General features: G+C 46.3%; 1 protein-coding gene across 1 annotated transcript in view; it reads left to right on the top strand.

The window, feature by feature from the left end:
• Positions 1-15,179, top strand: part of LOC142301609 (regenerating islet-derived protein 4-like) — a 65,648-nt gene extending 50,469 nt beyond the window's left edge. Inside the window, exon 6 of the mRNA XM_075342638.1 lies at positions 15,017-15,179. Coding sequence (XP_075198753.1) covers positions 15,017-15,084 — 68 coding nt within the window. The 3' untranslated portion in view covers positions 15,085-15,179. The remainder of the gene's footprint in view (positions 1-15,016) is intronic.
• The last annotated feature ends 10,703 nt before the right edge of the window (positions 15,180-25,882 follow it).

Raw genomic sequence — 25,882 nt, 5'->3', positions numbered from 1 at the left:
AAGCTTGTTTCAATACTCCAGCATCTATGTGTCCCTTTCTGGGAGGGCAGCATCTTGCTAAATTTACTATTGAAATCCCCAAGTATATGGGACAAACCTCTGATTCTACCATTTCCTCCACTGCTTCTGCTTCCTTCACCTCATCTAGAGCCTCCACCTGCGCCCTCAACCTCTCCCTTAATGTAACACGCATTCCAACAGGGAATCTTACCCCCCTCCATACAGCTCAGCACTGCCTGATTGCGCAGAGCCCTGGCTGAGCTGTATGGAGGTGGGTAAGATTACCTGTTGGAAAACTTGCGAAGCAGCCCCTTACCTGCCTGCCCCCGCAGCCACCAGAGTAACTCAGTGCCCAGTCAGCAAGATGTAACGCCTGGTAGTCCACATTTTAATGCAGTTAAGATTCCCACAATGTTGGTTGCGCATGCATCAGTTCATGCATGTAATAGTGAAATTATTTGAATTTTAGCCTCTACTGAGTCATTGTTTACAACATTGGCAGATAATGTAAGTTGGCAACCCCTACTGTGAAGAAAAAAAACAAAAAAGCCAGCTCAACTCAAAAATGGCATGCATTATAAGATGTGCACTGCACTAAAAATTCCAAACTATACTATTTTAGAATTTGAGATTTTTGGCAAAAAAATTGCAATTTATTAAGCCATCCCGCCATATCATAGCAAATCTCTTTGGGGCAGTTCTACTCAAAAATATTTTTATTTAATTTGTGCCATACGGCCTCACATATGAAAAAGTAGAACTGTTTATGGCCTGCGCCACACATCCGTGCCTCCGGCACGTGTTTGTCATTTTTTACACGTACCGGCGGCACGGAGACACTTTAACCAATGCTACCCTATTGTAGCAGGCACACACACGTAAAACCACACGGAACGTGTGTCCGTGTGCGTTTGTACGTGTGTGCGTTTTTGAAAGCGCTGACATGTCCGTTTTTTCACCGGCAGCACGGGTGTCACACGGCCCGCACCCGCACCACACGGGTGTAGTGTGGATGCGGTCCCGTGTGACACGCGCCGGAGAAAACACACATGTCATTGAAAAAAAAAAGAAACATTAACTCACCTTCTCCAGCCCTCCTGTCTCTGCCGCTGCTGCCTCTTGCTGCCGACCGCCGCTCATTATTCTCATTGAATATTCACTTCACTGCCTGGCAGCAGCAGCAGCGGGGAGACGGGAGGGCTGGAGACCGAGGATCAGCACCACGGACAGCAGCGCGGACATCAGGAAGGACCAGGTGAGTATAATAATTACTGATTCTACGTGTGCTATCGCGGATAGCACACATAGAACACACGTGTCACGCACGTACCAGAGACACGTACTTACCTGCACGCAACACGCAGGGAAAATACGTGTCTCTCGGCACGTGCGTGAATTTCACGTGAGTGTGGCAGAGGCCTATAGCAGCACTGACCTGCTGCTTTTCAATCCCGTACCCAAGACTGAATCATGGCTGTGGGCGGGACAGGCCCAAGCAATTGCTGCATGATTTAAATAGCTTGTGGACAGGGCTTGATGGCTGAATGTGAACAGCCACCAATTGCCAAACTCACGACAGGTTGAAAAACAAACCAAATTGAAGTGCACGGCAAGGTGGAGGTCAGCCACCAACCAATTCAATGAAGAAAAAACAAAAAAGCCAGCTCAACTGAAAAATGGCATGTATTATAAGATGTGCACTGCACTAAAAATTCCAAACTATACTATTTTAAAATTTGAGATTTTTGGAAAAAAAATTGCAATTTCTTGAGTCACCCCGCCATGTCACGGCAAATCTCTTTGGGGCAGTCCTACTCAACAATATTTTTATTTCATTTGTGCCATACGGCCTCACATATGAAAAAGTACTTACCTGCTGCTTTTAAATCCTGTACCCTTAGGCTATGTGCGCACGTTGCGTAAATTCATGCAGTTACGCTGCGCTTTGCAGCGCAGCGTAACTGCATGCGTCCTGCGTCCCCTGCACAGTCTATGGAGATTGTGCAGGGGCCGTGCGCACGTGGCGTCTCAGAGCGCAGCGCTTCGGCTACTGCCGAAGCGCTGCGCAAAAAGAAGTGACATGTCACTTCTTTCCTGCGCTTTGCCGGCAGCTCCTGCTCAGTCTATGGGAGGAGCTGCAGGCAGAGCGCATGGAATCGGCGCTCACTACGGACATTTCTGCAGCGATCTAAAGCGCACATGTGCTCTTCAGGTCGCTGCAGAAATTTCTGCAGGGCTAGTACGCAACGTGCGCACATAGCCTTACTGTGAACTGTAACTGCGACCGCTGCTGGCCACAGCCAGAGCTGTGGCTGAGGATTCAGTGCTTCTCATCGTTGCATCACTACATGTTTGTGCGGGAATTGCCAACATAACATCCTCGTCTTCCTCCTCCTCTTCATCTGATAAGTTATTCAGCTGTGTGCCTCTTGGTTCACAGTACATGTGTGCCTCAGGTATCTGAGTCTCATCATCATCATCATCACCTCCACCCCCGGGGGGATTAACTTCAGTTGACGAGGGTCGGGATTCTGCTCGGATCCTACTTTGTCCAGGCCAAGATCCAACTGACAAAGATATTAGGTATTGGTGCAGATGCTTTCCTCCTCTTGAGTCTGCAAATCTTTGGAGCAGACCTTTGATGCCCATGGAATTAAATGTGTGAACAGCTCTGCAGGCTCACCCATGTGTGGTTCACCACAGTCAGTTTGCCAGTTGAAGATTTGTGACGCAGGTAGAAACAAGTGTAATTGGAGTGGCATTGCTGGGGAATGAACTGTGTGTGATGTTGAGATGCAGGAAGAGGAGAAGAGGTCACTTGACGCTGCACTTGCCATCCACTGTAGTGTCTGCTGTTTATCAGCCTCATTTTGAACCTGAAGCAATGTGCGGCTGCCAAAGATATCTAGTGAAGTAGGCTGAACAGTAACGAAAGTTGTTCTCATTTCTCTTGGGATAGGATGAGTCGGTGTTTGCTCACTAGAGCTTTAACGAACAAAACTTCCCACACGTACACCTCGAACACACTACCTATTTATTCTTCTACCACAACCTCAACATGATTTACCACTCGTGGTTGATGTACCCTTCCCCTTTCAAATAGATGTTTCGTAACCCTACGCCACACCTGCCAGACACCTGACACAAACAAATAATTTATTTCCTGACTGAGATGATAACATTGTGAAGGCACTAAAAAGTACCAATACCTAGAAATGTGATTGACTGCATATGTGACGCCGTGGCCTATCAGGTCGTCACAGAGTATTGTGCAATCTGCCCATATGCACAGTATCCACCCTCCTTGGTTACGGGTCCTGGTCCTTTGGTGTTGCTAACAGCTTAACCAATCAAATTCTTAGGAACACTTTACACTGTACCCACCAAACACACCATTGGGGGGCCTGAAGGGAATAGGGCTGCCCATATGGGGGGTTAGTAGGGGAGAGTGGAAAAGTGACAGTAGAGCTGGGGAGAGAGTGAAGTGAACCAGGAGAGGAAGGAGGTGCAGGTGACTCTCTGAGAGAGAGAGAGGTCACCGGCCTGGAGCAGGGCTCCTGTAGTTACTACGTGGCAGACATTGATCTGGGCCTGGTAGGAGCTGGAACCCCGGTCACAGGGGATTGTGTCAAGGGGCACGGACTGCCGAGGAGGCAGCCGGCGGCCTTGAGCTATCACCGGGCAGGGGCCAGGGCACGACGGTGTACGTGGACCCTAGGCCGGAAAGTAGCTTCACGCATTCCGGTAACTTACCCGACGGGGGTGAAGACTTCAAGATTCATCCCCAACCCGCTCCAAAATCGGGGTACTAGCGCACCAATGGGATAGGACTTTCCCAATACAGTCCAAAGAAATCCTACGAGTGAACCCTGAGAGCAAGCTCACTCCGTTAGCCATACGGGTGAGCGGGACCCGAGGAGTTTTATACCTGAGGGTCCAAATAGAGACAAAGGTGCCAAGTAAAGGGTCACAAGCTAACAGCAACACCAAGGGCACGGACCCAAGCGTGCTCCCTACAAGCTGCAGTGCTGCTCAGAACTCTGGTTTATAAGCTGTCGGTGTTGTTATTCCTGGACTGAGTGAGTACACTGAAAAACCCTTTTCCTATCCTCAACGGCACCCCAAGCACCAACCATCCAACGGGCCCTGGGACACAAACCCCCTACCCACGGAGGGGTTAAACATCTGGCTGCTGCACCATCGTCACTGGGCTCCCCAACAGCAGCGGTGGTTCCTCACATTACCACGCACCGTGGGTGGTGTCACGAACTTTCTAACTCCCTTGTACATATCCCCCCTTTTCCTTTTGATTAGAGTGTCCGCGTGGCTCCGGATCTGAGCGGCTCGGCCGCTGGCACGGGGGCGGTACACCTTATTTTGACAATGAAATTAAAACTGCCAAGACCTTTTTACCTAGTTCACTAGCAAATTGACAGCAGGCACTACTAACTAACAATACCTAGAAATGTGATTTGACTGTGTAATTTTGACCAGGCCATAAAAACTGCCAAGCCCTTTTTTACCTAGTTCACTAGCAAATTAACAGCAGGCACTACTATCTAACAATACCTACAAATGTGATTGACTGTGTAATTTTGATCAGGCAATGAAAACTGCTAAGACCTTGTTATCTAGTTCACTAGCAAATTTACAGCAGCCAGTACTAACAATACCTAGAAATGTGTTTTACTGTCTAATTTGGAGCAGGCAGTAATAAGTAGCAATAGCTATTTAGATCCTTCACTGGCAACTCTTTAGCAGGCACTGACAAGTAGCACTCACTATTTCTATCATTAAATGCCATTTGTAGTACACAGCTTTCCCTACACTGCACGTCCCTATTCTAAACTAATGCTCTCCTATCTATTTCAACTAGCTATCATTAAACCCCTATCTAACCTGTCTAGCATTTACACCTTCCCTACCATTTAACATTCACAAAATGGTGCCGACACCACATGTACACTTATTATATGGAGATGGACATGTGACTTAGGAAGCCAATGACACATGCACTTGTGGATGTTTGCTGCGATGTGATTGGCTGCAGGAACATCTGCAAATAAAGTGAAGAAAAACCAAATGGCGCCACGCATGTCTGGCTTCTCCCAAGTCCCCACCCCCTCCATTCTTTAAACACATCCCCCATTCATCATATAGCACCACAATCCTATCAAAAAGCATAATATGTTATTAGAAAAGCATTTTTTTAAAACGCGATCAGTGATCGAACTAAACCGAACATTACCGATTTTCGGGGAAAGGGCTCGGGGTTACTGAGCCCTAATAAACATGCTAAGTGCTCGTACTGAATTTGAAATTGGCGAACCTTTATCAAACACGTTCGCTTATCTCTAATCAGAAGAATAGGTCACCCCTAATATAATTTACTATTATTTGCTGTCATTTCAAGGGTTTGAGGCACTCTTACATCTGGGATAAGGTTTTTAACCCCTTCACCCCTGGCCACTAAAACACCCTAATGACCGGGCCATTTTTTGCAATTCTGACCAGTGTCACTTTGACAGGTTATAACTCTGGAACGCTTCAACGGTTCCTGGCGATTCTGAGACTGTTTTTTCGTGACATATTGTACTTCATGTCAGTGGTAAATTTAGGTCGATATTTTTTGCGTTTATTTGTGAAAATTTAGGAAATTTTGCGAAAATTATGAAAATTTTGCAATTTTCAAACTTTGAAAATTTATGCCCATAAATCTGAGAGTTATGTCACACAAAATAGTTAATAAATAAACTTTCCCACTTGTCTACTTTCCATCAGCACAATTTTCGAAACAAAATTTTTTTTCGTTAGGAAGTTAGAAGGGGTCAAAGGTCATCAGCAATTTCTCATTTTTCCAACAAAATTTACAAAAGAATTTTTTTTAGGGACCACATCACATTTGAAGTGACTTTGAGAGGCCAAGGTGACAGAAAATACCCAAAAGTGACCCCATTCTAAAAACTGCACCCCTCACACTGCTCAAAACCACATCCAAGAAGTTTATTAACCCTTTAGGTGCGTCACAGGAACCAAAGCAATGTGGAAGGAAAAAATGAAAATTTTACTTTTTAACACAAAAATGTTACTTTAGCCATAAAATTTTCATTTTTACAAGGGAGAAAAGAGAAAATGCACCTACAATTTACTGTGCATTTTCTCCTGAGTCCGCTGATACCCCATATGTGGTAAAAATCAATTGTTTGTGCGCATGGCAGAGGTCGAAAGGGAAGGAGCGCCATTTGAATTGTTGAACACAAAATTAGCTGCACTCATTAGCGACGCCATGTCGGGTTTGAAGACCCCCTGAGTTGCCTAAACAATGGAGCTACCCCACAAGTGACCCCATTTTGGAAACTAGAGCCCTCAAATAATTTTTCTAGATGTTTGGTGAGCACTTTGAACACCTGGGGGCTTCACAGAACTTTATATCGTTGAGCCGTGAAATAATTTTTTTTTTTTTTACCACAAAACGGTTGCTTCAACTAGGTAGCTTTTTTTTCACAAGGGTATCAGGAAAAAATGCACCATAAAATGTATTGTGCATTTTCTCCTGAGTACGCAGATACCTTATATGTGGTGGAAATCAAATGTTTGGACACACGGCAGGGCTCGGAAGGCAAGGAGCACCATTTGAATTTTTGAGTGCAAAATTAGCTGCACTCATTAGCGGACGCCATGTCGGGTTTGAAGACCTCCTGAGGTGCCTAAACAATGGAGCTCCCCCACAAGTGACCCCATTTTGGAAACTAGAGCCCTCAAATAATTTTTCTAGATGTTTGGTAAGCACTTTGAACACCTGGGGGCTTCACAGAAGTTTATATCGTTGAGCCGTGAAAAGAAAAAACATTTTTTTTACCACAAAACGGTTGCTTCAACTAGGTAGCTTTTTTTTTCACAAGGGTATCAGGAAAAAATGCACCATAAAATGTATTGTGCATTTTCTCCTGAGTACGCAGATACCTCATATGTGGTGGAAATCAAATGTTTGGACACACGGCAGGGCTCGGAAGGCAAGGAGCACCATTTGAATTTTTGAGTGCAAAATTAGCTGCACTCATTAGCGGACGCCATGTCGGGTTTGAAGACCTCCTGAGGTGCCTAAACAATGGAGCTCCTCCACAAGTGACCCCATTTTGGAAACTAAAGCCCTCAAATAATTTTTCTAGATGTTTGGTAAGCACTTTGAACACCTGGGGGCTTCACAGAAGTTTATATCGTTGAGCTGTGAAAAGAAAAAACATTTTTTTTACCACAAAACGGTTGCTTCAACTAGGTAGCTTTTTTTTCACAAGGGTATCAGGAAAAAATTCACCATGAAATTTATAGTGCATTTTTTCCTGAGTACGGCGATACCTCATATGTGGTGGAAAGTAATTGTTTGGGTGCATGGCTGGGCTCAGAAGAGAAGGAACGCCATTTGACAACAAAATTGGTTGGAATCAAAAGCGGACGCCATGTCACGTTTGGAGACCCCCTATGGTGCCTAAACAGTGGAGCTCCCCCACAAGTGACCCCATTTTGGAAACTAGATCCCTCAAGGAGTTTATCTAGATGTTTAGCGAGCCCCAAGGGGCTCCACAGAAGTTGATAATGTTGAGCCAGGAATACAATTTTATTTTTCACCACAAAACTGTCACTCGAACCAGGTAGCTTTTTTTTCCACAAGGGTATCAGGAAAAAATGCACCATAAAACGTATTGTGCAATTTCTCCTTAGTACGCAGATACCTCATATGTGGTGGAAAGTAATTCTTTGGGCGCATGGCGGGGCTCAGAAGAGAAGGAACGCCATTTGACAGCAAAATTGATTGGAATCATTAGTAAACGCCATGTCACGTTTGGAGACCCCCTATGGTGCCTAAACAGTGGAGCTCCCCCACAAATTACCCCAATTTTGGAACTAGACCCCCTCAAGGAATTTATCTAGATATTTGCTGAGCCCCTTGTACCCCCAGGGGCTCCACAGAAGTTGATAACGTTGAACCGTGAAAATTATTATTTTTTTGTTTAACCACAAATTTTTTGCATCAATCAGGTAGTTTTTTTTTTTTTACAACGGTATCAGGAAAAACTGCGCCATAGAACGTATTGTGCAATTTTTCATGAGTACGTAGATACCTCATATGTGGTGGAAAGTAATTGTTTGGGCGCATGGCAGGGCTCAGAAGAGAAGGAACGCCATTTGACTTTTCAAACGCACAGACGCGGTGCACTTATCGACTGCTGCAGGACGCACATTCGGATGAGATACAAAAAGCGTCGGGGATACGTAAAAAAAAAGTCACGCCAAAAATTGACCATGGATGCAGATACGTTATGTGCATCCCTGATCAGCGCTTGGCGGGACGCACGGACGGATGCGATACAAAAAGCGTCGGGGATACGGAAAAAAGTCACGCCAAAAATTGAGCAGGGATGCCGATCCGTTATCTGCATCCCTGATCAGCGCTTGGCGGGACGCACGGACGGATGCGATACAAAAAGCGTCGGGGATACGGAAAAAAGTCACGGCAAAAATTGAGCAGGGATGCCGATCCGTTATCTGCATCCCTGATCAGCGCTCGGCGGGACGGATGTGATACAAAAAGCGTCGGGGATACGGAAAAAAGTCACGCCAAAAATTGAGCAGGGATGCCGATTCGTTATCTGCATCCCTGATCAGCGCTCGGCGGGACGGATGTGATACAAAAAGCGTCGGGGATACGGAAAAAAAAAGTCACGACAAAAATTGAGCAGGCATGCCGATCCGTTATCTGGATCCCTGATCACCGCTTGGCGGGACGCACGGACGGAAGCGATACAAAAAGCGTCGAGGAAACGGAAAAAAAAAGTCACTCCAAAAATTGAGCAGGGATGCCGATCCGTTATCTGCATCCCTGATCAGCGCTCGGCGGGACGAACGGACGGATGAGGTGTAAAAATGGACAGGATACAGGAAAAAAAAAAAGTTATACTCACAGTACCCAGAGGATCACTGACCAGAAGAGCTGCAGAGGAACAGCTTTACAGGAGCAGCAGGCAGGACGTTGGGCAGATCAGCAGAATACCCAGGAAGGACCCAGCGATGGAGGCAGAGGTGATCGGGCCAGTTAAGACCTCGGACGAGCCGGTGAAGACAGGTAAGAGGACGTCGGGGGAGAGCAGAGGGGTAGGGGGAGAGCAGAGGGGGGAGAGCAGAGGGGCAGAGGGTGAGAGGGGGGAGAGAGCAGAGGGGGAGGGGGGAGAGCAGAGGGGGAAGGGGGGGAGAGCAGAGGGGGAGACCGGAGAGGGAGCTGCAGAAGCAGAATAGAGATAATGGGGGAGGCAGTCAGATCGCAGGGGGAGCAGATCGGGATGTCGGGGGGGGAGATCGGGGCGTGGGGGGGGCAAGGTCGCAGGGGGGCACGGGCAGGGGCCATCACGGGAACGCGCACGGGGCACCACGGGAGTGCGCACGGGCTGCAAGGTGAGCACAGTACTCACGTGCAGCAGGAGCGGTGACCTCAGATACGGCGATGGCGGCGGCGGCAGCAGCAGCAGTGGCGTGGTACCACAAGTACCAGCCACTGCACGCTGCAGACATGTTGGGGGAGGGCTCTCAGGCCAGCACAGGCCTGGGGAGGGCGGCCACCGGCAGATCAGACCGCCCCACTGCACACTGATTGGAGCGATTGCGCGTCATAGCATGATCGCTCCAATCAGTGCTGCAGGGGCTGGGGGCGACATTTTAGAGCTCCGGCTATGATCTGCTGTAGCTGCTAGAGCAGTTCATAGCCGGATCTCACAGTATCGCAGTAATTCTGGCATTCTTTTTGCCGACATTAGTGCGAACGATGTGGTTGGCGGTTCAGATTTGAAAAGCCAATCACACCGATCGTCGATAGGGGGTGGCGATGCAACCCCCCTGGGGTCAAGCAAAGGTCCCCTGCTGTAAGAAACAGCAGGGGACATCATTTGAAAGACGTTGCTATGGCCACGGCAATCAAATGAAGTTTAGGCCGTAAAATTACGTCCCTGGTCGTTAAGTCACGTTAAAGTAGGACGTAATTTTACTGACCGCGGTCGTGAAGGGGTTAATGCCACTAGTGGTCAAGTTGATCAATGTGAGACATCTGTTCAACAATAATTTTGAGAAAGGTATTTATTTTGGTATTTTTAAAGAGTAAGCATTGTTTTAATTTTTATTTAATAAATCAATAGTACACATGAAAATAAGACACTTTGTAATATATCTTATCAGACAAATTAGTTTCATCTCCACCAGGACTGATTCATTTTCAATTCAAGGGTAAAATTTGTATTGAGTGAAGACAGAGTTTTACATTACCGAGTTAGAAGATCACAGTTACTGATAAGATTTTATGTGGATGGGAGTGGAAGAAATAGGAAGGAGTTAAGGCCGCTTTACACGTAACGACATCGCTAACGAGATATCGCTGCGGTCATGGAATTCGTGGCGCACATCCGGCCTCGTTAGCGACGTTGTTGTGAGTGACACTTATGAGCGACCGCTAACGATCCAAAATACTCACCAAATCATTGATCGTTGATACGTCGTTCATTTCCCAAATATCGTTGCTCATTTTGGACGCAGGTTGTTCGTCGTTGCTGAGGCAGCACACATCGCTACGTGTGACACCCCAGGAACGACGAACAACAGCGTTCCTGCGTCCTCCGGCAACGAGGTGGGAGTGACGTCAATGCGGCTGCTCTCCGCCCCTCCACTTCTATTGGTGGCCTGCTGATTGACGCCGCTGTGACGCCGCACAAACCGCCCCCTTAAAAAAGAGGTTGTTCGCCGGCCACAGCGACGTCGCTAGGAATGTAAGTATGTCGGACATGTCCTAGCGATATTGTTCACCACGGGCAGCAATTTGCCCGTGACGCACAAATGACGAGGGCGCGTGCGATCGCTAGCGGCCTTTAGATGCAGATCTCCTTCCTCCTACCTGTCAATCTACATAGGAGATGACAGTTGGTACTGATACCATTCTGTCACTGTAATGAGAAAGTCTTCACTGAATACAGATTTTACCCGTGAATTGAAAATTTTCAGAATGAATGATCAGCCCTGGCCAAAAAAAAAAAAGTACCGTATTTTTCGGACTATAAGACGCACCTGACCATAAGACGCACCCTGGTTTTAGAGGAGGAAAATAGGAAAATAAAATTTTAAGCAAAAAATGTGGGCATGACACACTTATGGGGCGAGGATCTGCTGCTGACACTGCTATGGGGGTAATGTCCTGCTCATATACTCCCCAGCCTGCTCATATACTCCCCAGCCTGCTATATACCCTCATCCTGCTCATATACTCCCCATCCTGCTCATATACTCCCGATCCTGCTTATAATATACCTCTATCCTGCTATATACCCTCATCCTGCGCATGTACTCCCGATCCTGCTTATATACTCCCCAGCCTGCTATATACTCCCCATCCTGCTCATATACTCCCCATCCTGCTCATATACTCCCCAGCCTGCTATATACTCCCCATGCTGCTCATAATATACCTCTATCCTGCTATATACCCTCATCCTGCTCATATACTCCCCAGCCTGCTATATACCCTCATCCTGCTCAAAAACTCCCCATGCTGCTCATAATATACCCCTATCCTGCTATATGCCCTCATTCTGGTGTATGGCCGCATCCTGTGGCACATAAAAAAAATAAACGTTCATACTCACCTTACCTCACCTCACTCCCTGCAGCACCGCTCCTCTTATCGTCTATGTCAGCGGCAGCGCCGCTGAATGCATCCATCCCCCTGCAGCATCGCGTTGTCCTCCGGTGGTCTGTGCCGGCGGCTGCGTGGACACGTGTGCACAGCGATGACGTCATCGCTGTGCGCGCCGCTAGTCACGCAAGTCAGCTGACGTCATCGCTGTGCATGCCGCTAGTCACACAAGTCAGCTGACCGGACAGACGGGAGGAGGAGCGATGCTGCAGGGGAATGGTGAGTAATGTGTACTGATTCACTGCCCCCCGCACTGATGATGTTGTGCGGGGGGCAGTGAATACAGCCGCACATGACCACTCCAGGCTGCAGTTGCCAGGGGTGATCATGCGGGCCGACTGTTTATCCCTTGCTCATCCTCCCGCCCACCTGTCAGCGCCAGCTTCACCGCTGAGAGATGGGCGGGAGGATGGGCTTGCATATTAAATGAGCGGGTGCACGTGGTCACGGCAGGCTGCTACAGCCTGCTCGTGCCCCCAATGACCCGCTCCACCGCAGCACCCTCATTCCCCGCAGCCACAGTCAGACCATAAGACGCACCCCCAACTTTCCCCCAACATTTGGGGGGAAAAAAGTGCGTCTTATGGTCCGAAAAATACGGTAAATATATATGGTATATTACTAAGTTTCTTATTTTCATGTGAATTGTTGACTTATGAAATAAAAATGATAACAATGGCTACTCTAAGATAAAACTAAAGTTTCAGTGCATGCGTGTGCTCCGAGAACTAAACAAGTACAGTAGGTAAAGATTGCGCGTCATATGATATATGCATCTGCTATAAGGGTACGTTCACACTGAATATTTGCAGTAGATTTTGCTGTAGCAAAATACAGTGTTGGCAAGAAAAACGTGTAAAAGACATGCTTTTTACGCTTTTTTGCATTCTTTTTTACATGCTTTTTTTCTTCCCAATTACAGTTAGGACTAGAAATATTTGAACAGTAACTGAATCTCTGTGATTTGACCTCTGCACGCCACCATTTTATATTTAAAATGAAACAACTGAGATGCAATTGAAGTGTAGATCTTCAGTTTTAATTAAAGGGGTTGAACAAAAATATCCTGTGAAACACTTAGGAATTGCAATCATTTTTCTACAAAGCCTCCTCGTTTCAGGGGCTTAAAAATTATTTAACAAATTAACTTTACCATAAATAAAATGTTCATTTTTTCATTTTTAATACTTTGTACAAAATTGCTTTAATTGAAGTCTGGAAGCCATGCTGTTTTTTTTCCTTTGTGGTGCTCTGCCAGGCCTTGACTTCCGCTGACTCCAGTTTATTGCTTGATTGTGGGTCTTTCCTTACGTTAGTGTCTTTAGCATGTGAAATCCAGCTCGATGGTGTTGAGATCTGGTTATTGACTCAACCATTGCAGAATATTCTATTTCATTGCTTAAAAACCTTCTTTCAAAGGACTTTTGGACCATTGTTCATCTGTACAGTGAAGCGCCGTCCAATCAACCTAGCTGCATTTAGTTGAATCTGAGCAGGAAGTATAGCCCTGTACACTTCAGAATTAATTCGGCTGCTTCTGTCTTCCTTCACATCATTAATAAACACTAATGATACAGTGCTATTGGAAGCAATGCATGCCCATGCCATCACATTGCCTCCACTATGTATACAGAAAATGAGGTGATCATGAGCGGTTCCAAGCCTTCTCCATACTTTTTGCTTCCCGTATAGGTTGATCTTAGTTCCATCTGTCCAAACAATGCATTTTCAGAACTTGGCTGGCTTCTTTATATGTTTTTGGCAAAGTCTAATCTGGCCTTTCTATTTTTAAGGTTGATAAATTGTTTGCATCTTTTGGTGAACCCTCTATATTTGCTCTGATTAAGTCATCCTGGAGCGTGTTCTTCACTTGGCTGGATGTTGTGAACTTTTTTTTCACCATGGAAAATATTCTGTGATCCTCTACCATTGTTGTCATCCATGGACTTCCAGATCTATTTGAATTCCCAGTCTCACAAGTGTGTTTGTTTGTTTTTTGCCGAATGTACAAAACTGTTGATTTGGCCACTCCTAACATTTCTATTATCTCTCTGATGGATTTCTTCTTTTTTTTTATCAGCCTAATGAAGGTCTGTTTCTCTTCCATTGAGAGCTGCTTTGCCCGCTTGCTGTGGATTCAGAGCAACAGCTTTCAAAATTCAAATGTCATACCTGAAATCAGCTCCAGACCTTTTACCTGCTTAATTGATGATGGAGTAATCAGGGAATAGCCTAGGCAGCCTAATAAAGAGCTTTTGAGATAAATGTCCAATTACTTTTGGTCCGTTGAAAATGAAGCAGCTACATATTAAAGAGCTGTTAGACTATGTGCCCACGGAACAACGTACCCACAGATTTTTCCGCAGGTTTGTCCGCAGGTTTACCCATCTGCTGCCCGGAATCCACGGCTATCCATAGCTGTGGGATTCGAGCATTTTTGTTGCGGTAAACTTGCGGGACAAATGCGGAAATACCTGTGGAAGTCCCTCCCTGTATCTCCATAGTGGAGAAGCGGGAATTCCGCAGATATTTCCGCATGAATAATTGACATGCAGTTATGTGTTGCTGCGGGATAGCTGAAGCCGCAGATACCGCACCATTGACAGCACTCCCCAAATCCCATAGGATAACATGGAGAGTGTCTGTAGTTGTGCAAACCTGCGGATTTAGCTGGAAAATCCAGATAAATCCGCAGGTATTTCGCAGAAAAATCCGTGGGTACATTGTCTTGTGGACACACAGCCTAATTCCTAAACCCTTACTCCAATTACGATGCGAATATCCTCAAATTAAAGCCAAGAGTCTGCACTTAAAGCTTGTATTAATTATGTAATTGTATCTTGAATATGTTTTGGTAAACAGCTAAAATGCCAAATCTTGTTTCACTGTCCAAATATTTCTGGACTTAACTGTATTTGAATGGGTGAAAAACGGTGCAAAAATCATGAAAGAATTGACAAGCTGCGGATTTGAAAAAAGTTTTGATGATTCAAATTCTCAACGAAAAAAAGCAGCATGTGCATGAAATGTCAGAAAATGTATTAACTTTGTAGCTACTGTAAAGAGCAATGTTTTTTCTGCAGTAAAAACAAGAGTAAAAAAATGATGCAAAAATGTAGTGTGTGAACAAGCCAATATCAAAACTCTAGAGTGCTGGAAAAATGCCATTTGGCTACCGTTGCACATTAGGAATATGACACCATCCATGTGTCTGAGGTGTAAACCTGCCATATATAACCTAAAAGTATTATTGGCCAAGTGTACGGTTCATAAATATTTCTTTCTCCGCAGATTTCCGCCAATGGAATGATGATTCATGTCATAAACAAAACCATTTTGTGTGCAAATACAAACCGTAAGAGCATGATCATACTCTGGGAAATGCCAGGAGGCGGGTCACAATATGTCCCTTCACATGCACGCTGGAAATCTGAATAAAATATCTTTACTCAAATCAACGGTGTTCAGTAATGACTTAATTACTGCCATAATATCGGGTTCATTGGGAATACTATAACATGTGAAGAATGAACAGGCAATGGTATTTGGTGGTTTGGTACATTAAAATTTATTTACATACATTCAGATTCTTTATTCCAGTGCAGATAATAGCCATATATATATTGATTGACCAAGCGCCAGCATCCCATCATCAGTAACACCCAAGACATTTGCGTAATTGCTTTATAACAAGTAGATCAGGCATCGAGTGAATAAGTAACAGGTTATGTGATGTGTCCTGTGATCTTGTACAGTGGCAGGAGATCAACGTTCACCCCGAGGTGGGACAGTGAGGAGCTCAGCCAAATCACGCATGGACTGACAGATTCTCTGACCAAAACGATGAGAGTTCTGAAGAAAGACAAATCAAAAGGATTCTAAATTAGCAGCAGAAAATGAGCGTACAACCTCCTGACGTCTCACCAGGCACTTTATAACCCAATGTTAATCACCTCGTCAATCATTGCTTAGCTCACAGTCCTAAGCCAGGGACATTGGACATTTTAATTGTTAGAAATAAATAAAGGACATAAATAAAGAATACTGTTTATCAGATTGTTAATAGGAAATATTACACAGTAAAAGTCACTGTATCCCCATCACATTTTACTTGCCTTGTGCTATTAAGTTGCATGATGTAAACCCAACTACTGATCAACTCCATATTAAAGAAACCTTGTGCTGCCCACCCAGTAATATGCAATGGACGCAGTTATATTTGCACAGACAATTCACACCACAGGGAACTTCTGAAAAACTTTTAGGAAAATGCCATAAGTGCCATCTAGTCCAGGCTCTAGTATGTCAAGATGGACTAGTCATCTATCCCGACATCTTTTCTTGTGTCACTCCTGTTATACCGCTAAGAAATGTATGAATACATTGATTACTGAGCTATACCACTGGCCTTGTGAAAGAGGTGCGTCACCACACAGTCTAACTTTGCCAAGCAGTTGTCAATTTATTCATACATCTATAGGAGGGATAACAGAGGAACCGCACAATGTAGAGCTCTAACAGACACATCAGAAGACAAACAGGTCCCCTTTCAATGCCTCTAGTGCAAGGGTGGGCAATGACTGTTGTGGAGGGCCATACCAATAAGCTGAAATTAATTTTGCTCAATATGAACAATAATATATTAAATTACAGTCATGTTATCTTTATTTTTTTTAAACTGTTTATTTAAACAAAATTTGTATCTGTTGCTAACAAGGAAGTTAGTACAAAACAAAATACAAAGGGCATCAGGGAATTTTACATATGAAAACCTACGATGGGAGATATACTACAAAGACACCACTGGAGGGGAAGAAACATGAGGTAGGGTAAGAAGTGCGGGGGAAGTTCAATCATTATATTTAAGATATATTTGACAGCAGAAGGGCCTAGTAGCACTGGCTTTTATCCTTCAGTCCACCATGTATAAGTCCCACGGGGTCTATACTTTCTGGAAAGAGTTTCTCGAAAGCTTGCAATTATTACCATCTTTTCACTTAGCCATTAAAAGGCATCAACCACTGAGGACTCTCAGTTCTTTTAAACAATTTTTTTATCTCTACTGGCTAACACGGTACAAAGATATATTTTACTTGGAAAGAGTGCAGTCGTTTATTAATAGAGGTGGTGAGGTATTCTTGTGTCCCGTATCCATTGTCCTGTTGTGTATTCTTCCTTGCCCATGTACACATGTGTACGATCAACCTGGCTGTGTCTTTAGCTACCCCTTCTGGAAGAACGTTAAATATATAAGTAAACAGATCCAAACGGACCCTGAGGTTTAGGTCCCGATAAATCAGGTCGCCTACTCCCTTCCAAAAAGTTGCGAGGGCCCCACATCCCCAAAAGAAGTGGTGTAGAGTCCCCACCCCTCTTGTACACCTCCAACAGGAATCTGACACTGTAAAGAAAAGTTTATGTAACATATCCGGGGTATGGTACCAGTGTATCAGGATCTGATACTGATTTTTCTTAGGAGCTCTGCACACCGACGTCTTTGATGCTTTTTCCCATATAATCTACCAAATAGAGTTTGGGAGTTCCCTTCCCAGAAATGTCTCCCATTTGACAATTGTCGAGTGTCGGATTTCCAGATGTGAGGCGAGTATACCATAAATCCCTGATATCAGTCCGCTCGTTGGAGTGCCCTGCCTGCAGAGACCCTCAAACGGGGTGGGCTTGGAGAATGTCGCAGACTTTATGGAAGTTAGATCTAGATGTCGTATCTGTGCATACATAAATTAGGCCGTGGCCAGGATTCTAAATCTCTCCCTCAAAACAGAAAAGGGTAAAATCGTGTTTGAAAAGGAGTCAATTATATCTGCATACCGGAATATCCTGGCTATGACCATTGGGTCAGTTGTCCACCCACTCATACTGTCCGGTAACGCGGATAAAAAGGGTAATGAGGGTAAAAAGAAATGGCACTATGAGGGATTGGACGAAGCTAGAGAAAAGGTCCCTGCTTCCAGCATCCACACCTGCCTGGTGAACCTCATAGGCCTCAACAGAAACGGTTTTGACGGAAGTTGGAATGTAGGCCATAGTAACCCATTAGGATGGATCGGGGCAAACCAGACACGTTCCACCTTCACCCACTTACTAGAGAAGGTTAAAGCAGTCCATGAGGGAATACGTCTCAGGTGCGTGGCGAGATTATACTTCCACATATCTGGGAAAGCCAGTACCCCCAACCTCTTAGGGGCCAATAGAACTGAATGAGCTATCTGGTGGCATTTGTGGGTCCATATAAAGTTGTTAAGTAACGTTTGAAATTTATGGATTACTGGCCTTGGGATAGCCAAGGGGAGGGTCTCCAAGAGGTATAAAAACTTTGGGAGAATTGTCATTTTAATGGCAGCCATTCACCCAAAGAAATTTAGATGTAGTTTCTCCCATTTATGTAAGGTCGTTTTCATTTTCCTCAAAGAAGGTTGGGAAGTTGTGCTTATAGAGGGAGTCATAAGAGGGTGTTAAGTATACACCCAGATATTTTAATTTGTCTTACTTCCAGTTGTACTTAAATGAGGATTTTAGCAGGGAGAGGACTGCGGGCTTCAAATTTAGGGATAAGGCTTCTGTTTTTGACGTGTTGGTTTTGCATCCTGATAAACGTCCATAATTTGCTTAAAGGGAGTGGAAGTTTGGCGGCAAATTTACAGGTTACGGAGTATAAGGAGGACATCATCTTCAAAAAGCGATATCTTGTATTCCTGGCCTCTAAGCTGGAAACCCTGTATATCTGGAGCTTCCCGTATATGTGCAGCAAGGGGTTCTATACACAGAATAAAATAGGGGGGATAGGGGGCAGCCCTATCTGGAGCCATTGAGAATATAAAATGGGGATGAATACTCACGCTTCAATTTAGGTACAGTGGGAGACGTGGCCATATCCCGTCCTGCTCCATCTAGCTGTTTTATGAGATTTTGGCGGTTTATTTGCATCTTTTTTTCAAGTGGGATGCAAGGGAAATGCAGTTACCTTTCACCACCGATTTATGTGCTTACCGTAACATCTTTGTAGAAGAGACCGAATCTTTATTCAGCTAAAAAAAATTCCTCTAACTGCTTTTCTAGCTTAGTTCGATATGCCGGAGTTCATTCTCCAGTGACATACTCCGGCATTCAGTCTCCAGTGACATACCCTTTCCACTGTGCTAGATGACACTAGATCTAGTATAAACGGGGCGTGGTCTGACCACGTTATATGGTCAATGTCTGCTGTTTTAATGAGTCATAACCCTACGAGATTTCCGTAGAAGGTGTCGATCCGCATGTGCATTGAGTGTGGGTGAGGAAAAAAAACGTGTATTTTCTGGAAGTAGAAATTAGGAAGTAGAATTAGGTAAAAAAAAAGGCATTTTTGTGAATCACAGCATGCAGGGCCCTAGACTATCTGGTTAGATTCTCCGAGGGATGGTACCCATTCAAGGAATGCTGATCCCTAACTTCAGAGAAGTGTAAGTTAAAGTTCGCCTTCCCCCCCCAGCAACACTGTAGCGGGGAGCTCTCGTGTGAGCTTGGTCAAAACCCGCTCCAGGAAAGAGATCTGCCCAGAGTTAGGGGCACAGACATTACATAAGACGATCGGCACCCCTTTCAGTGTTCCCCTCAGAATTATGTAGTGCCCCTGTGGGTCCAAGATAGATTTGTTTATCTGTTTGGGACATCCCCATGTGATAAGTACAGCCACTCCTGCCCTTTTCTTATTACCCAATGCCGAGGTATTTTCCGCATGCAAATTTAAAGGAGCAAGTTTGGTCGTGATGGGTTTCTTGCAGGAAAGCGATATCAGCTTTGGCCACGTTAAGCTCCTTTTGGGCCAATCTCCACTTTACATTGGAATTTAACCCCTTAACAGTTAGTGAAAATAATCGCGTCATCTTGAGGGAGAGAAGAGGACCAATCGAGAATGTTTGTTAGTACTGTTGTCTTACCCTGATTCAGCAGTTGTAGGGCCACTTTCTTTCGACAGAAGAGCACAGCCAGGAAGCTCCACCACCTCACACAAAGACCAGTGTTCAGTGCTTCAAAAGGTCAAACCTGAGAAGGAGAGGGAGGAAACAAAAGGTAGGGGAGTGGGAGACAATACATAAATTCATCAAAAGAAAGAAAAGTCCGGCACTAAAACCACATTCACTGCTCATTCATCCATTTTTAAGTAATGCAGTGCAACAAATAGGTCACGACAGAGACTGAAAAAAAATCACCTGTGGTGCAACGCTCTCCATTAAAACACATATAACAACTCTGGAATAGAAAAAGAAAGGAGGCGGCACTCAATAAGTAAAAATCTTCATTTTTATGTCATGCTAATTCCGAAATAACAGTCAGCAGAATAAATCTGAAACTGGAAAAATAAAAACCAAAATCAGGTGTGCAGGCAGATACAAATTTCTGCCAGAATGGTAAATAACCAGTCTCTAGAGACCCGAGGACCCCAGGAAGTGCTCACACCCAGTGGGGTTGAGGTGTCCCAAAGCCAAATGGCACACTTGGCCAGGCTTCCTGGGTGCCTCTGCCACTTACTATGTGTGATGCCCTGGACCCCAGGGGTCACAGGTCACTACACCACCACACACACACCCCCACCTTAGAAAGGTAACACCCGTCAAACAAAAGACCTGATTGCCTCCCTCAGAGTCAGACAGGCACACCAGGTGGGCGGAGTCAGGCGGAAAGACACACCCTCCAAGGAGTCTGCTGGCCTGAGGCAGGAAAACAGTAGACAGACAGTAGTTGAGTGGAGTTGAGAGGAGTGTGGAGTAGAGTGCAGCAGGGAGAGGAAGCGAACACAGTTCTGCGTGGGGCCTGGGTTGGAGCCTAGGACCCCTGAACAGTCAGGCAGGGAGACGTCAGTGGACGCCTGCAGGAGACCGGGAATACGACCGGTGGAACCATAGGGACCGGGCCAGGGTAGTGGCCCACCGGAACCGAACTAGGGAACCAACTGGATACCGGAGCACCAGGCAGGGTACTCAAACCCCGACTAGGCTATACGCCACCACCATAGTCAAATTAACTGATTGCGGTCTGGACCCCAAGGGTTCATTGCCACCAAAGTCCCGATTGAAGGCAACAGCCCAACCCGTCCGGATAAGAGCCACCGCTAAAGGCCAGAGATCCAGGGGCCAGTGCCTGCGGGCAAAGGGGCTCCTACGACACATACACACCGGGGAGCGGATCACCGGTGCCCAGGCACAGTGGTCAAGACACACACAAGTGCAGGAGAAAGGTGGACACTGCCAACCCGACTAAGAAGTTGCAGCCGTCTGCGGGCCCCGTTCATCACTTCTTTTGGTTTACCAGTGACTCTGTGTGGCTTAATCGTGAGTACACTTGTGCCATCAGGCACCGCATCGCAGCCCTGTGCCCCGCATCTTCACCATCGGGCCCGGGACACACCACCCCTACCCACGGAGGGGTTAACACCAACAGCTGCGCCACAACACCGTTCCCGGGAGTACCCGCACCCTCACCGCAGCGGTGGTGCCCACCATCACCACAACCCCTGGGTGGCGTCACGAACAATCACACCAAAAACCAAATACCCGCATCCCCCGCGCGTAGCGCCAACCTCCCTTGCAGGGCGACGTGACCCCCGGGTCCGTGAGAGGCTCGAGCCACCACCCGGAGAACGCGAGCACGGATCCGAATGGCTCGGCGGTCGCAGCCGAGGCCGTGGGGCGGTACACTATGCCTCTGACATTAGGGCATCACATGAGGCCTAGCCCCTAGGCCTCACAAATCATCATGTGCATCAAAAGACCAGGTCGAAGATGACGGACATAAAAGTGAAGACTAGCTGCAATGGAGAACCAGACTGAAACCCGGATCACGGCAGCATAAATTAAATTGCTCATCTCTAATATGTAACATAGCATATGTCGTGCCCCTGAGGCTCCAGTTGCTACAGAGGTACTGCACCTCAGTCAGAAGTGTGGGACCCCGTTCCCTGGTAAGGAGAGGCTGCAGACTGCAACACACACACTCACACCTGATTTAGCTACACCCCATTAGGCTGTGCGGAGGGCGAGTTGCTCCTTAGGGAGAACACAGTTCCAAACCAGTCTGGAGGTGGGGTTAGTTAGAGCGTGGACACTTAGAACTGTGTGGAGAAAGTGAAACTAGTCAGAACATGTTGGGAGGAGAGTGGAGTAGCACGTGCAGGAGACAGGTTCTAGGGGAGTTGAGCTGAAGAAGCTCACACTAGGACCAGAAAGGATAGAAGGGGTCCTAGAGGACACAGGAAGTGCACCATACACCCGTGGCCTCATTGCACAGCCGGTATACCGGTGTGGAGGGACTTGGCCACAAAGGTGACCGGCCCCCCAACTAGTGGAGAACTACAAGGCTCAGCTAGCAAACCAGAGGCTGAGGTTACTGCAAGGAAGAAAATGGTTACTTTGTTTACAGCATTCAAAAATTTGCATGTCATGACACCATTGTATTTTAGTTTTGTTCCAGCCTGAGGACGTGCTGGGATTTGCTGTGGGGGAGTGTGGCACCCCTGAGGCTTCAGTCGTTACAGAGGTACTGCACCTCAGCCAGAGGTGTGGTACCCCATCCTGGGTACGGAAGAGGTCATCCACCAGTATGCAGACAAAAACACGCAACACTCTTAGTTAGCAGCTCACCACCGGTACAGGGTTGGGGTTTGGTGCCATTATTGCTATGTATAGTCACCACTGGTGATGGCATCTCCCTCCCCCTAATCAGACACCTGGAGGATGGAGTCTAGTTAGTGGGAGCAGCCTGTGACAGAAAGTTGGAGAGTCGAGAAGGAGCAGTGGAGGAGTGAAGACCTGTGGTCTGGAGCTGGTGCAGCTCGACCCAGGCACAAGACAGAAAAGGTCCTAGAGACCATTGGACGTATGCCATACTCCCGTGGCCTTGTTCCACATACAGAGTGGAAGGACTTCGCCGCAACTCGGGGACTAGTCCCTAGAATAGAGGAGAAGAACCAACGTGCTCATATAGTAAAACCAGAGGCTAAGGACCCATCTAGTACCAAAGCCAACTCCGCACACAAATCCGCTGGAAGGTGACCACATAGGGCCAAGGGATAGAGCTTCAAGCCACCCGACAAGGTCCGCGGACACCGGCTCAGGGCACTGTGTGCATAGGCGCAGCACAGGCGGGTGAGAAGTAAGCGCAAAAAGAGGTCTAGAAAGGAATATAAGAAAGATGCACCGGACTTGACCTCCGAACTACCTGGGATCAACTGGAAACCAGCACTCCAAAGGCGGTCACTGACTAGTTATGTTACCTTGGAACCTGCTACTGTGAGTAAAATCCTTGAGACTGCATCACTGTGTCGTTCAGTTATTCGCCTGCGCCTCCGGCCTGCACCCCCGCCATCACCTACTACTACTCCCATCCGCCCAGGGGCCCAGCTCTGCCTGTAGAGAGCTATACCAACCAAGCTGCGTCACCATTTGCCCCAGAGGTCCCCATCCCGCAGTGGCGACACCTAGCTTGCCGCATACCACAGGTGGCATCACGAGAAACTACTACTTTACTCCCCTTTAAATGACCCCCCCATTTATATGACCACCGCCGGTGTCACAAAGCCGAGTCCCATCGCCGTGACATCCCCCAAAGAACAGAAGTAACCTTGACAGCCCCGGTGCGGGCGCATCACTATACCAACTCAGATGCATCATCACCGACCCCAAGGAAACTGAATAGCAGCGGCAGCACATATCTGGCTGCATACCACAAGTGGCGTCACGACATATCCTATGTAAATATTCCCCTATCATCTTAAAACGACACCGCCGGGGTTATGGAATCAAGCCTTGCCGCTGCGACATCCACCCAGGACAGAACTGTGGCCCCGTAACAAGTACCCCTAGGCCCCAGTGGGGCGTGTCACATACCTTTAGGATACAGCATTCATTCTGCATTCAGTAAGACAGGGTGAACAGCAATGTGAGCAGCCTCTTCTTACCTCAATACTGAGAATGAACAAAACTACTGAAATTCAAATTCAACAGATTCACCTGAAGTTTAGCTGAAAATTTTGATGTACATCCAAAATATTTAATGCAAATCAAATGTAACCCCCAAAGATTTGTGAATGTATTATGACGCAAAATATCACAGTCACCTCAACCCTTGCTGCTGTTTTTTCACTTTTTGTAGACGTTTCTGGCATGGACTAGGTCTCGATACACATAATGAAATCCGTTACATCATAAGGTTATGTGGGACGAAGCAAATTATGATAAATCTGTTTTTATTGAAATGTTTTCATCAAAATACAGTTACATACAGAAAGCAAGTGCGAGTATGAATAAAATACTGAATAATACATCAGCCCTATCATCCTTATATCATCGACCCGATACCGAGTGACAATCACATTCACGTATCTCGGCATCATGTCGCAACACCTTATAATATTTATTAGAATCCTCCGGGCTGGTTTAAAATTTTCCACCCAACCTGTATCATCTCAAGATGCGGCTTACTAGATTCGAACAACAAAGAAAAGGAAGTATTCCCAAAGTATTAAAGGCAGAAGAAAAGAGGGGGGAAGGTGGGCAGAGGAAAATAAGAAACCTTGAGGGATGAGACAAGGGGATTGAGGGGAAGGTGAGGAGAGTGTGTGGGCATGTGCTGTTACCGAAACAAGTCTTGGGAGTCCGAGGACTCCTTGAACACCACCCAGGGTTGCCAGACCTTAATAAATTTCTCATTACTACCCAGCACCAGTGCTGAAAGTTCCTCCATGTGACAAATGTGTGACAGCTCCACCTGCCACTCGCCAATGGTGGGGGCCTCCGTGGATCTCCAATGCCTAGGAATGACTGCCCGGTCTGCTATCAAGCAGAATCGTAGAAGGCTCTTCTTTTGCTGCCTTACCGAGCCGGGTAATATTGACAGAAGTGCCATTTTAATTGAGGGGGTGATGTTCTCTCCAGACATTTGATTATATATTTGAAACACCTGAAACCAGAAGTTTGACAATTTCTGACATGTCCACCATATGTGGGTCAGCGTGCTTTTGTCTAATCCGCATCTGAAATTTTGTGAGAGAACAGGAAAGCCTTCCGCTTCTCCTCTTCCGACAAACCAAGTCCAAGTTCCGTCTCCCATACTCTGATATACCCTGGGTCCTCCGAACAGTGGGCCTCATTAATCAAATGATATATGAGTGAGATCGAGTGTGAGGGCGGCGATGATTGCAAAAATAAACGTTCAAAAGGCGTGGACGTAGTCGGGTCCGGGGGAGGTCCCCCTCTGAGCCAAGACCGTACGAAAGAGTGCAGTTGCAGATATTCAAACCAGTTTAAATGAAGGTCAGGGAATGTGGCCTGTATGTCTGCGAAAGACTGCAGGTATTTGCCCTGCAATATCTGTCCCATTCTGATGTCCAACTCCCTCTCCCATCCGAGGAACCTGTCTATGTTACAACCCGGAGGGAAGCCTGGATTATCAAACAGGGGGGCCAAGGAGGTGGGACTATCCGAAAAGCTACCCTTGCATTTTGTGTCCTCCCAAGCTTCCAAGGTTGCCCTGAGCAGAATCCCACTTGCGTCTATCTGTTTCTTTTCCACCACCATGTTCTCTTTCTGAATCCATGGGAGTCCTCCCAGGGGGACCCAGGAAAAGGTCTGTTCCAGCTCCACCCACTGTTTGGTCTCTTTATGGAAACGCCAGTCTGTCAAGCGGGCAACCAGGGAAGCTCTATGATAGGCCCGTAGGTCCGGCAACCCAGCTCCTCCCCGCTGCTTAGATCGGACCAATGTCTTGTAGCTAATCCGAGGCTTACCTCCCTTTCCAAACAAAACGGATCACTGCGAACCTCAGGGTCTTAAAAAAGGCCGTAGGAGGATTTATGGGGACCGTCTGAAAAATGTAAAGAAACCTTGGGAGGATATCCATTTTAAAGGAATTTATCCAACCAAACCACGAGAGGGGTTTTCTATTATAGGCCTCCAGATCTTTGAGAGTTTTATTCAAGAGGTTCTGATAATTCAGGGGATACAGCAGGCTTAAATTGGAAGGGACCACCACACCAAGATATTTGATTGATGTATTTTGCCATCGAAAGGGGAATTTACTTTTCAGTATTGCGACCTCAGCTGGTTTCAGGGATATATTTAATGCCTCCGTTTTGGAATAATTTATTTTGAAGTTACTCAAGTT

The sequence above is a fragment of the Anomaloglossus baeobatrachus genome, chromosome 4 (assembly GCF_048569485.1).
Source record: "Anomaloglossus baeobatrachus isolate aAnoBae1 chromosome 4, aAnoBae1.hap1, whole genome shotgun sequence".
Taxonomy (NCBI): Eukaryota; Metazoa; Chordata; class Amphibia; order Anura; family Aromobatidae; genus Anomaloglossus; species Anomaloglossus baeobatrachus.
The sequence above is the reverse complement of the archived record's forward strand: the minus strand, read 5'-3'. Positions and strand labels throughout refer to the sequence as shown.